Below are 13,199 nucleotides of genomic sequence, written 5' to 3'. Positions count from 1 at the left end.
TCTCCTCATCCTATTAAAAAATATTTTTTTTCAGTTTGGGTCTGTAAGGTGAGACTTCCTCTTAACAATGTCTTCTCAGCAGGGCTACTAATATAGTCACTACTTGACCTGAATGGTTGGCATTGGTGAGTTTGGTTCACAGAAAGTGTCCCAGAGCTGGGGATTGATGAACAAAGGTTTGAATCTCAACCCAGAACACTGCTGTCACCAGGGACTAACCACTGAACCATACAGCTCTGTCAAAACAAGGAACACAACCGCCGCTTTTGTCACAGCCAGGACTAAAAGAGTCAGTAAGTAAGCACAATTCCAGGCACATAATGTTAACCTAACAATTTAATACACTTGTTTTCTCATCCATTTCTCTAAATTTCCCAACTAATCCTAAACGTCCATATGGCCTCCAAATGGGCCAGGAATTTAGCACGAGAGGCGTGCCTGGGAAATGGAGTTGTGGGGGACCCGTCAATCCGTGTCGCAGACTGGGGGCGATTCAGCCCCCTGCAACGACTGGCGCCGTCACGCTCGTCGCAGCCCAGGAACCCGGATGCTGGGGGTCGCCGAGGGCGTCTTGTCCCCACGTCACCCACCCTGAGAGGCGAGGGGCCGGGGCCGAAGGCAACGCTGCGCACCGCTCGCAGTCATCGCGACTCAGGCCACCGCGCCAAGCCGCAGTACCACGTGCCCGAAGAGAGGGTGCAAACGTGCACAAAATGGCGGAGCAGTACGCCGGGGCAGGAGGGAGGACAACTGCCTGCCAGCTCCCGCCGGACCCTCCGGGCAGTTTCCGGGTCTTCGGAACCGGAAACGGGTCCCAGGCGCGCGCCCGGGCGAGAGTGGGCGGGGCAGCCTTCCCGGAAGTGCCTCCGGTCGCGGCCGGGGGCGCGGCCCCGTGGCCTCCGCTGTTCAGCCTCGGAGGGCGGTGGAGGGAGGGGCCCCAGAACACGGCCGCCCTGTCCGGTGTCAGGGCGGCTGGGCGAGGGCGGTACCCCGTTAGGGCAGCGATCCCACGGTGGGTAGGGAAGGAGAGCTGCAGAGGGACCCGCGCCCTTCCCCGCTCAGAGAGGGAAGCGAGTTTGGCCAGCCGGCGGGTGAAAGCGACGTTCCCCAGTCCCAAAGGGAGGGGCGGAATGGACGGGCCCCTTCCTCCCCGGGAGTCTGCAAAATTCATTGCAGAGAACAGTCGGGATGTGTTCATCGACGGCGGAGGCGTGCGGAGGGTGGCCAAGCTGCTGCTCGCCAAGGCCTCGGGGCCCGAGCTGCGCCTGGGGGGCTGGAAGGCCCTTCACGAGCTGAATCCCAGGGCGGCCGACGAGGCCGCGGTCAACTGGGTGTTCGTGACAGACACGCTCAACTTCTCCTTCTGGTCGGAGCATGAGGAGCACAAATGTCTGGTGGGGTACAGGGGGAAAACGTACAGCGGGTACTGGTCCCTGTGCGCCGCGGTCAACAGAGCCCTCGACGAAGGTTGGTGCCCCCTGCCAGACCTGCGGCAGGGTTCGGTTCAGCGGGAGGGTCCCAAGGAGCGGGTCCGGCGTCTGGGTTAATACGGCGAACTTGAAGTTCTTCATTGCTTAAAGTGAAGCACTTCTTCTCTGTGTAAAATAGAAGTGTGAGAGGAGGCTGGCTATAAGTCCATTCTCAGTGAGAAATGATCCTAATGTTTATCATCAGCACAGCTAAGAATAAAAGTCAGTTTCCTAAAGAAAATCACTTTGATGACATCTGAAGAACAAAGGGACACCTATAACATTTTATGCAGTCAAAATACATCTGATGTAATATGACAATTGTTAGAAACGGATGAATAAATACAGATGAGTAAATAAAAAATGCTTCTGATTTTTAAATTCTTCATCCACTTTTCGTGCATTCCTGTAACACTCATTTGCTCTCCTATTGTATGTTGTAAAAGCTAGGGTCTAATGGATATAAAAGTATGACATTGTTCCTCTGCATTTTCTTTTCTCCCTAAGGGATCCCGATAACTAGTGCTTCCTACTATGCCACAGTGACCCTGGATCAGGTTCAGCACATATTCCGTTCTGACACGGACGTTCCCATGCCTTTGATAGAAGAGAGGCATCGGATTCTTAATGAAACCGGGAAAATTCTGCTTGAGAAGTTTGAAGGCTCTTTTCTTAATTGTGTCCGAAAAAGTGAAAAAAGCGCTCAGAAGTTAATGCACCTGGTAGTCGAAAGCTTTCCTTCTTACAGAGATGTGACTCAGTATGAGGTGAGTTGCTTCTGTTGGAGATTTTAGAATTCTTAATTATCTTCTCCTAGTTAACTCTTTTACTTCCAGAACTACTTTTGAGAATAAACACTTAAAAGTTGAAGTTGCTTCCTTGTGGACAAGGAACAGGAACAAAATTGTTAAGTAGTGTTTCAAGAGGTTACTTCTTTTATGTTTTCTAGTTAGTGTGTTTCCTTTATTCTTTTGTTCCTTTTTCATTGTCCTTTTAAAATGTTTCAAACATAAAAAACACTGGACCTTCAATATGATGTTGCTACTCAGGAATAATGAGGGCCTTCTGGAACTTCCAAAAATTTAGTTCATTGGATGAAAATTAGAAAATATTTCTAAATTCTCTCTAATAAAAAGTAATTTTTGGCAGATCTAATGTATATATACATACTGTGTGTTTTCTTTTTCACACAGAGTACTTTAACAGTGTTATTTATTTACTTTAAATAGATGATGTACTTTTTTTTTATTTAAAAAAAAATTTTTTTTACATTTATTTATTTTTGAGACAGAGACAGAGCATGAATGGGGGAGGGGCAGAGAGAGAGGGAGACACAGAATCGGAAGCAGGCTCCAGGCTCTGAGCCATCAGCCCAGAAACCCACGAACCGCGAGATCGTGACCTGAGCTGAAGTCGGACGCTTAACCGACCGAGCCACCCAGGCGCCCCGATGATGTACTTTTAAAATGGCTAACATTTGGTATACCCTCCCAGTATACACCCAGAGTCTGTTTTTGTAAATTTTTTTTTAATTTTTTTTTTAACGTTTATTTATTTTTGAGACAGAGAGAGACAGAGCATGAACAGGGGAGGAGCAGAGAGAGAGGGAGACACAGAATCTGAAACAGGCTCCAGGCTCTGAGCTGTCAGCACAGAGCCTGAAGCGGGGCTTGAACTCATGACCCATGAAATCATGACCTGAGCTGAAGTTGGACACTTAACCGACTGAGCCACCCAGGCATCCTGATCGTTGGACTCTTGATTTCCACTCAGGTCATGATCCCAGGATTGTGGGCTGGAGAGCTCCATGTTGTGCTTGGTGCTGGGCATGGAGCCTACTTAAGATTCTCTCTTTCTCTCTCCTTTCTGCCCGTCTTGTCCACTTGTACTCGCTCTCTCTCTAAAGTAAAAATGGATAAATAAGTAACATAAAAAATTTTAAAAAAAGATATGTAAATAATAAGGGGCACCTGGGGTGTATAATTCTTGATCTTGGGGTTGTAAGTTTGAGCCCCTCATTGGGTGTGGAGATTGCTTAAAAGTAAAATCTTCAAAAGTTAAATAAAAGATACGTAAATAATTGAAGTACTTGGAGAAGTTAACTCCAAATCTGGAGGAATTCTGGACCTTTTGGGACTACTTTTGAATTTCAGAAAGTGTTAAAATCAAATGTATGTTTTTATTCATGTTTTATATTTTCTAATTGCAAGAGTATAACATGTTTATTATAGCATTTGAAAAGTACAGAGAAGCAGTCTCTATTCTACCAGGAGGTAATCACTGTTCATAATTTGGTCTTGCTACATGTGTGTGTTTATGTGAATGTCTATACCATGGGCTGGGGACAGTTAGGATCATGCTGTATAAACTTTTAAAAGTCAACATATGAACATCTTTTCTATGTCAGTTCTTTCACAGCACAATTTTTTTCCATTTTAAAAAATATATTTTTAAAGCTTATTTTTACGAGAGACGAGAGAGAGAGAGAGAGAGAGAAAGCGTGAGTGGGGGAGGGGCAGAGAGAGAGGGAAAGAGAGAATCCCAAGCAGGTTCCATGCTGTCAATGCAGAGCCCAATGTGGGGCTTGAGCCCACAAACCATGAGATCATGACCTGAGCCAAAGTTGGATGCTTAACCAACTGAGCCACCCACACACCTCACATAGTACCATTTTTAATGACTTCACAGTATTCCACTGTATGGCTATCCAATCCCATATTTATTTGCCCAACTATTTTACCACAGTAATTCTATTTGATACACAGTTTTATTTTTTATTTAAAAAAAAATTTTTTTAACATTTATTTTTGAGACAGAGAGAGATAGAGCATGGACGGGAGAGGGTCAGAGAGAGAGGGAGACACAGAATCTGAAGCAGGCTCCAGGCTCTGAGCTGTCAGCACAGAGCCCAACGCGGGGCTCGAACCCACGAACTGCGAGATCGTGACCTGAGCTGAAGTCGGAAGCTTAGCCGACTGAGCCAACCCAGGCGCCCCCACAGTTTTATTTTTTTAATTGAATTTTATGTCTTGTTGTGTTCAGTTGTATGTGATAATAAGCAATACTGCACAATAGTTTAACACTTGTAATTATTTTCTTAGAATGGAATCCTAGTAGTGGAATTGCTGAGTCAGAGCATGGCCTGGATTTTCAGACTTGTAATACATAAAAATGCTAACGGTTCTCCAAAAAGATAATAACAAAGATGATCAGCAGCAGCATATGAGAATGCCCTTTTCCCGGCCCCTTCATAACATGGTTATGGTATTGGTTGCTATGTTTTTAAATCTTTAACAAGTTGCATAAAATAGTCACAATTGTTTTTCGTCAATATTTATTTACTGAGATTATCATTTGTTTTTAAACATTATAAATAAACTGATAAAATTAGAAAGTTTAAATGCAGACAGATTTAGATTAGGGATTTCCTAACCCGGCTGTATTCTAGAGTCAGTCAAGAAGCTTTAGAATTCAGATACTGTATATGTACTTCCAAAGCAGCTCTGAATTAGATTATTTAGTAACCATGTTAAAAGTCCTAATAAATTGCTTTCCTTAGGTGATAGTCTTTACTCTGACATACTGATAAACATACATGAAAACAAGAACTTTTTTGATACTTTAATCAGTAACATTTTATGTTTCTCTTAAACATTTGTAATTTTTGACCTTTCTAATTTATTCATGATAAATTTATTGAAGAAAATCAACTCATGGTCATGGATTTTTTTCATTGATAATTTTTTATGAAGTTACTATTTTGAAAATATTCACAAAGAAATATTATAGAACTATTATAGAACACATAGGGAATTGTTATTTTGGATTTGCTGGTATTTTCAGTGAGATCAATTAATATTTTAGAGATGAAGACTCTGATTACTAAAATCATTTGATTACTCAAACCGTATCAGCTTGTTAAGAAAATGTTTTATTGATGACTTTAATTTGTTTTTAGATTCCTCACTTGAATCTTATGTTTTGTTTTGTTTTTTCATTTTAAGGTATTATAATCTAATCTTTGTGATATCCTAGTTGGCTACCATGGCAACAGTGGTCATGATGTGACAATTTATGTTTTGTTCCATGCTAGCACTGATTTTGTTACATAAGTCGGGTTCTTATATTTTTCTAGTTTGACCTGTGAATCTTGTTAAAAACAGGAGACAATAGCTTTTATCTATTACAGAAAGCATGATATATTAATTGTGTCTGATATACAATTTTATTCTGGGTTTTCTTCTATTTTGTTTTTAAAAAAAATGTTAATGTTTTTTATTTAATTTGAGAAAGAGCATGTGTGCGAGTGAGGGAGGGGCAGAGAGTAAGAGTCAGAATCCCAAGCAGGCTCTGCACTGTCGGCACAGACCCCGACACAGGGTTAGATCTCATAAACTGTGAAATTGTGACCTGAGATAAAATCAAGAGTCAGACGCTTAACTGACTGAACCACCCAGGTGCCCCCACAATTTTGTTTCGTATATTAACTTTTACGTCTTGCTCGTCAATATACTAGACTTGAATATAAACCTAGTTCCCAAATGTAAGTCCAGTCCAACAATTGCCAGCCTGTCATATTTTGATAGGTTTGGGAATGTTATTCCCAAACGATGTAGGGATACTTCTTAATGGTGATTTGTTCCACCCCCCCACCACCCCCACCCCCTGCAGCATTCAATTTAATTTACAGACTTTACATCATGTCAGAAAATGAGCATATGTGTTTGCCCTGGAAAACAAAATACTGAATTTCTTAAAGGTGGCCTTAAACAATTTACTTAGTAAAAGTAGGTCTGGATTGATTGCAGTGGGTATACCTTAAGGTCAGGCAATGTTAAGTTATTTCTCACTGGGACAAAGTATCATTGGAAGTGTTTTTTGGTTTTGTTTTGTTTTGCTTGTAAGTAAAGGAATCTGTATTATCATCCTAAGGAATTTTCACATGGAGCCTTTCCTTGAAGAATTTAATTTCATTTTTTACTTACTTCCATTCTCTTACTTAACACATTCTCCAAGGTGGTCAGGACAAATTTTGGGAGCCAGTAATACTGATTATTTTCCTTTAGCAGACAAGCAGTTATAAAAGATGATTTGAGATTATTACCTTTGGTATTAGGACTAGGAGTAGATTCTAATTCTAATCTGTGTTTTGGTATTAGGACTGGGAGTAGATTCTAATTCTAATCTGGGTTTTTCCATAGTTTATGCTGATCTGTATTTGTACTTTTATGGAGAACTTTTTGGTTAAGTTATAACCCAATATCCTATAATGCATGGCTAAATTTGTTTCTTCCTTGTGTAAATATAATTGGAAGGTAGTTTTGTTCTGTGGGTTTACAAATTGATATTGACTGTTTCCAGAAAGGTAGGCTTGATAAATTCTGGCTGTTCAGCAGTTATGTCTTTATCTCTGAAGTAAGTTAATCTGAAAGATAATAGTTAAAAAAATGAATGTTGTGATTCTCTTCAGAGGTGAGTTTAAGGATGATTGTTTTCCTCTTTATACTCTTCTGTATTTTACACAATTGATGGGAATTATGTTCTAATCAGAAAAATTTAAGAAACTGTCTAAATAAATGCTGTCTAGCCATTAAAAAGAATAAGCAGGTGGGTTATAGTGGTGCAGAAATATGTATGTGAAGTAATGTCATTGAAAAGGAACACTAAATAATACCACAATTACCACAATTATATTTTATGTGCCTTGAAAAATCTAGGAAGTAAATTTGGAGTGAAAGATAATTTAATATTATTAGACTCCCTTTTTCTTCTAGTCAAGGTCTATAAATTCTCACCAACAGTAAAATTATTGCAGCCTTGAAAAATGTTTTCAATGCGTGCCTTTCTTTTTATAGCATGCATAAAGCTTTCAGATACCCAGGTAGCATTTATATTTTTTTCATTCATCAGGGGAAGAAAATTTCTTTCTACAAACGGGCCCAAATCCTCGTGGCAGATACGTGGAGTGTGTTAGAAGGAGAAGGAGACGGCTGCTTTAAGGACATCTCCAGTATCACCATGTTTGCTGACTATAGATTACCTCAGGTTCTTGTGCACCTCGGAGCCCTGAAATACTCAAAGGAACTACTGGAGAAGCTTCTCAAAGGTTTGCCAACTTAATTAAGACGGTCTTTCTTATCTAGTTTCTTTCATAGAAGTTCTCCTTTCCTTTAAAAAATAAAAATAAAAAAGCACTTGTTTAGTGTTAAAAGCACATGTAAAGAAAAATGCCAGGGTAATCGAAATACAGAGAAAATTGCTTTTGGTTGTTGTTTACACTGCAACGGAATATGGATATTGTAGGAAATTGTGCCGTTTGGACATTATAATTTCAGGGCCTCACAATAAAATGAAACCCAAATTTCTTTGACACGAAGGTGTGCAACACTGAAGTCCTGAAGGTGCAGTATCTGAAGAGTGTTAGTTAAGCACTGAAGAGCACACTATATTGTGAAATGTGAGGTGGGCTGAGAGGGAATATGCAGTGGGTTTCAAGTCAGGAGTCCCCAGGGTCTGCCGCTGGGTTACCTTGCTTAAGTGACTCACTTTTCTAGGCTTATTTATTTACCATTATTGGATTTGAGGAATCATTCTCAAGAGTGGGAGCCTTATTATAATAGATGAGTATAGATAATTGTGTGAAAATTAGCTTTTTGGTGGTTTTTTAAAAAATTTTTAAAATATTCTTTTTTTTTTTTTGAGAGAGAGAGAGAGAGAGAGACCGCGAACGGGGGAAGGGCAGAGAGAGAGGGAGACAGAGGATCTGAAGCAGGCTCTACACTGACAGCAGAGAGCCGAATGCGGGGCTCGAACTCATGAACTGTGAGATCATGACTTGAGCTGAAGCTGAATGCATAACTGACTGAGCCACCCAGGTCCCCCAGCTTTTTGTGTTTTAAACATTTCTGTGTATAAGAAAAATAATTACATAATTTTCACATTAATTTATCTCTTTGGGATGCAATCTTTTCAGCTACTCTTTATTTTTAAAAGCAAGTAGTTTTTATGCCTAACTTTCTCTTGTGAAATAAATTTCAATCACCCAAAACAGGAATAACACAGAATATAAAGGTACCATTGTTGCCGTGGTTGTTTCTACCAGTTTTTTTTTTTTTTTTTTCAACATTTTTTATTTATTTTTGGGACAGAGAGAGACAGAGCATGAACGGGGGAGGGGCAGAGAGAGAGGGAGACACAGAATCGGAAACAGGCTCCAGGCTCCGAGCCATCAGCCCAGAGCCTGACGCGGGGCTCGAACTCACAGACCGCGAGATCGTGACCTGGCTGAAGTCGGACGCTTAACCGACTGCGCCACCCAGGCGCCCCTCTACCAGTTTTTTATGCTGCCTTGGGCCATCCATTTTGTCCCTCTGTTTCTTCATTTGAAACATCACAAGCTATTTTATGTCATAATGCTCACAGCCTGGATCATTAATTGCTGGATACCTTAAACATTTAAGCATTCAGGGCTTCTTTTCCATGTAGCCATATGCAGCTGATCTTTTTTTGGTGTATACACTGCTCGCCCCTATCCGTAAACATGCTCTTGCCTGGTTTCCCTCACCCAAATTCTCTTTTTTCCAATTCAAATCCTACACGCCCGCAGGGGCTTAGCTCAAATGCTGCCTCCTCCGCCTAGCTTTTTCCAGCTCTTCATAATTTGTCCATCTCCTTCTGAATGTATGTAGCACCCAGTTGTCTCTGCTACCGTGAGGAAAACCCTGCTGAGGAGGGATCACCGGCATAGCTGAACAGAATTGTCTGAACATTCTTGTGCCGTCCACTTCAATTCCCAAGGCCATTTCCCAGGCATCCAGCTGCAACTGTCCAGCTTCTGAAAGGCTGTTCTTTCATCCTTAGCCAGTCTGACGTAGCGCGAACTAATTTCTCTGCCTCTTAGTTTATTTAAGCAAAGTTGGGATTTTTTTCCAAAAGTACTTTCCTAGCAAACTAGAGAAACAAACTATAAACATAAAGGAGTACACACTAGTATAGTACACTAAGTTTTAAAAACTAAAGTGAAATCTAGAACCAGGTAGCTTGACTAGATGAGGTAGAACCTTCCTTAACTGGCCTTCAGTGATACTTCTTCCAGATTTGAGTTGCGCTACACACTTATATTGTTTTCCCTCTCTTTTCTTCTGAATATCTCCAGGGCAGCCCTTGGAAGACCTACCCAGATTTCTGTCCATTTTATCTTTTTTTTTTTTTTTTTTTTTAAATAAATGTGGTCTCTTCACTGTAGTATGAATTTAGATGTTTTTTCTGTCCATTTTATCTTTAACCCATCTTCATCAAAGGCATATTTTTTTAACCATTTATAAATACTGTGCAATTTGGCTAAATTTATACTCTTCACTGTGATTCTAGGGCTGACACCAGTCATGGCATTTAAGGCCCACCCTAATCCCGTATGACCTTATTTTAACTTGATCACATCTGCAAAGATCCTGTTTATAAGTAAGGACACATTCACATGTACCGGGAGTTAAGACTTGAATGTGACTTTTTGGGGGACACAGTTCAACATAGTTATTTATACTGGATGGAGTGGATATAAGTAACACCATTTTGGTTTTTAACATTTACTCATTTATGAGAGAGAGAGAGACAGAATGCAAGCAGAGGTGGGGTAGAGAGAGAGGGAGACACAGAATCCGAAGCAGGCTCCAGGCTCTGAGCTGTCAGCACAGAGCCTGACATGGGGCTCAAACTCACGAACTGTGAGATCATGACCAGAGCCAAAGTCAGATGCTTAACTGACTGAGCCACCCAGGCGCCCCTAAGCAATACCATTTAAGACTGGAGGTGACAGAGTGGAACCTAGTGGGGCTGGGGCATTGCCCTACTTTTCAGTGGATCACAGGGCCTCTTAGGTACTCTGAAGCTCTGTGCTAGGGTGCAGATTGGTGGCCAGAGGCCAGATGTAACCTGCAGGTGTGTTTTGTTTGTCCTCAACCATGTTTTGTTTTGTTTCTAAATGTTTATTTATTTATTTTTGACAGAGAGAGAGAGAGAGAGAGAGAGAGCGAGCCAGCAAGCATGAGCAGGGTGGGGCAGAGAGAGAGAGGGAGAGAGAGTCCAAGCAGGCTCTCTGCCATCAGCTCAGAGCCCTAAGCAGGGCTTGAATTCACGAACTGTGACATCATGACCTGAGACGAAATCAAGAGTTGGCTGCTTAACGGACTGGGCCACCCAGGTGCCCTGGACTCGACAGTGTTTTGAGCACTTGTAATTAGTTACTAACACTTGACAGATTTCACATGAAAATCAAGCTTTCTGACTTTTGTAAAAGTAGAGAAATGTGGACTTACCTTTAGATAGGGCAGCACACATTCTCTACCTCACCAGTTTGCATCTGGCTGCTGCCTTCACTTACTCTGTCTCTCTGATCCTTACAGGCAGTTCAGTTGTTGAGCCCAGTTCTAGTCTCAGTGGCAAAACGTAGTCAATGCCCATCCTGCAGGATCAGATACACCCCGGAGTGGGGCACTGGAGAGACTGCAAGTCCTATGGGAGCTCTTGGCTACATATTAAGGCAGGGCTGGTGGAATGATCCTGAATCCAAAGAACAATAGTGGTTTTCCTTGCTCAGGTTAACAACTTTGATTTCCTGGGTTCTCCTTGATGCATTTAGGATGTACCTAAGACAATGTTCAATTTGTTTTTAGATGTTTATTTACTTTCGAGAGAGAGAGAGACAGAGCGTGAGTGGGGTGCGGGGGGCGGGGGGGAGAGTGTCGTGCAGAGAGAGAGGGAGACACAGAATCCAGATCAGGTTCCAGGCTCTGAGCTGTCAGCACAGAGCCCGACTCGGGGCTCAAACTCAGAAGCTGTGAGATTATGACCTGAGCTGAAGTCGGACACTTAGCCTTCTGAGCCACCCAGGTGCCCCAACAATGTTCAATTTTCAAGTGGGGAAGGGAGGTATTGTTTTTTTGGTCCCCTTGGAGTCCCCCAAATTTTGTAATTTTTTTTCCTGGCTATCAAATCCAATTTTAAATCCTTTGTTTTCAAGAATTTAATAATCTTGCCATCATATTTTTAAATTTATGGTTACCCCAAATTCATGTAGCAAATATTTATTGGGGAGCTAGTATGTACAAGGTGCTACGCTAGGTCCCAGGAACATTAGGACAAGCCAGACAAGGTCCCTGCTCTTGTGGAACTTGTAATTTAGAATTAATGCCTATTTTAGAAGTGGTTGAAAGTCTAAGTAGATTTTATATCACTGACTTAGTGCTTCCTGCTCTGTTTTTCCCCCCTTGCAGGAGAAATGCTCTTGTATGGGAATAGGCAAGAGGTGGAAATCAGAGGGTGCTCACTGTGGTGTGTTGAATTGATCCGGGATTGTCTTCTGGAGCTTATTGAAAACAAGGGTGAGAAAACCAGTGGCGAGATCAATTCCATTCTTCTGGATTATTACTTGTGGGACTATGCCCGTGACCACAGGGAAGATATGAAGGGAATTCCATTTCATCACACACGTTGTATTTATTACTGATCCAAAGTGTAAACTGACCCAAAGAAAACTCCTTGCATTTTTATATCCCATAATCACTTGCACAGTTGTGCCTTGGTACTAAGAGAAGGTGGCAGAGGTTATAGCAACAAGAAAATTGATTACCAAGTCTCACTTAAAAAAAAAATGTTTCCTGACATATCACTCTGTATTCCCAACTTTGCCTTCTTGTTGAGTTTTGGTCATATTTTCTCTTTCTGTGGACACATGACAGGAGTGTGAAGGAACTGTAATGCTTTCTTTAAATCTCAGATTTCTTAAAATGAATCATGCTTTATAATGTGATTACTCTTCAGTGATAATATTTCATCCATTCAACTGGTATTTTTCCTCAAGATGTGGTAATTTCCTACATACCTTAATCATGTGATATGACGGGGGGTGAGGGGGTAGGGTCTTTGCTGTCTGAATGCTGCTGCTCTCGTACAAATCAATCTTGACAGCTAATTTTAAACGTTTTATTGGTATTGACAGTGGGTTTTGCAGCTTAGGAGATCTGTCTAGAATTCTTTTTTTTTTTCCAGAGCCACTATACTGAAATTGAATAAAGATTTTAAAATTTTTTCTTAAGCCTGGAATGGATTATTTCATTAAAATAGAATTTACTACATATAATTTTAAAAGGTTTACAGATTTGATTATTTACTTTATGTTACAGAAATCTCAATATCTACCAAGCACTCATTTCCCACCTTTACCCCCCCCCCACCTTCCTTCCAACATAATCTTGGTTTTTGTTAGTTACCAACCTTGTCAGCTCACCCTGACTTTGTGTGAATGAGAAAAGACATCCTTTCCCCAAGCACTTTACTGCCATCTGCTGAAAATTGATCATAATAATCCTACAAGTGGCAATGAGTGGAGGTGAACGCCCCTCCCAGCCCCCTTTGTTGTGCACTGCACAACTTGCACCACCGTGCTTCTGTTTCCATCCCTCCCCTACCATGACTCGGGAAGGTGATCCCATCCCCATTTCCAAAGGTGGACCCTACTGAATATGAATGGTTTACTCGTGATAATCCTATCCTCTGCCTGTGATTGCTTTAGTAGTGGGTATCTAATTTCATTCTGGCCAGAGACATCAAAGGGGAAGTCTGCAGGGCAGCTTCTGGAAAAAGGTTTCTTCACTTTGAAGAAAGAGAACTAGGAGAAGGTCCCTCTTCCTCTGAGCAGAAGCTGTAGTAGCCATTGTATGGAGCCAGAGCCCC

The 13,199-nt window shown here is 41.5% G+C and overlaps 1 protein-coding gene across 2 annotated transcripts; it reads left to right on the top strand.

The window, feature by feature from the left end:
* The first annotated feature begins 852 nt into the window (after positions 1–852).
* Positions 853–12,561, top strand: QNG1 (Q-nucleotide N-glycosylase 1). Of its 2 annotated transcripts, none has more exons than XM_019423530.2 (4): positions 853–1,467; positions 1,977–2,236; positions 7,380–7,575; positions 11,741–12,561. In XM_019423530.2, the coding sequence occupies exons 1-4, from the start codon at positions 1,131–1,133 to the stop codon at positions 11,971–11,973; spliced, it is 1,026 nt and encodes a 341-aa protein (XP_019279075.2). In that variant the 5' UTR covers positions 853–1,130; the 3' UTR covers positions 11,974–12,561. The 2 variants fall into 2 exon arrangements, with proteins under 2 accessions (XP_019279075.2, XP_019279076.2); XM_019423531.2 differs by having other exon boundaries at positions 904–1,012.
* Positions 12,562–13,199: the final 638 nt, after the last annotated feature.

This window comes from Panthera pardus, unplaced genomic scaffold (assembly GCF_024362965.1).
Source record: "Panthera pardus isolate Hobbes unplaced genomic scaffold, ASM2436296v1 HiC_scaffold_20, whole genome shotgun sequence".
Taxonomy (NCBI): domain Eukaryota; kingdom Metazoa; phylum Chordata; class Mammalia; order Carnivora; family Felidae; genus Panthera; species Panthera pardus.
Note: the sequence above shows the minus strand (reverse complement) of the source record. Positions and strands in the feature narration are given on the sequence as shown.

Coding starts and splice junctions, on each gene's coding strand:
- QNG1 (XM_019423530.2), top strand. CDS start 1,131: ATGGACGGGCCCCTTCCTCCCCGGGAGTCTGCAAAATTCATTGCAGAG. Junction 1,468..1,976: donor CAACAGAGCCCTCGACGAAG/GTTGGTGCCCCC, acceptor TTTCTCCCTAAG/GGATCCCGATAACTAGTGCT. Junction 7,576..11,740: donor ACTGGAGAAGCTTCTCAAAG/GTTTGCCAACTT, acceptor CCCCCCTTGCAG/GAGAAATGCTCTTGTATGGG.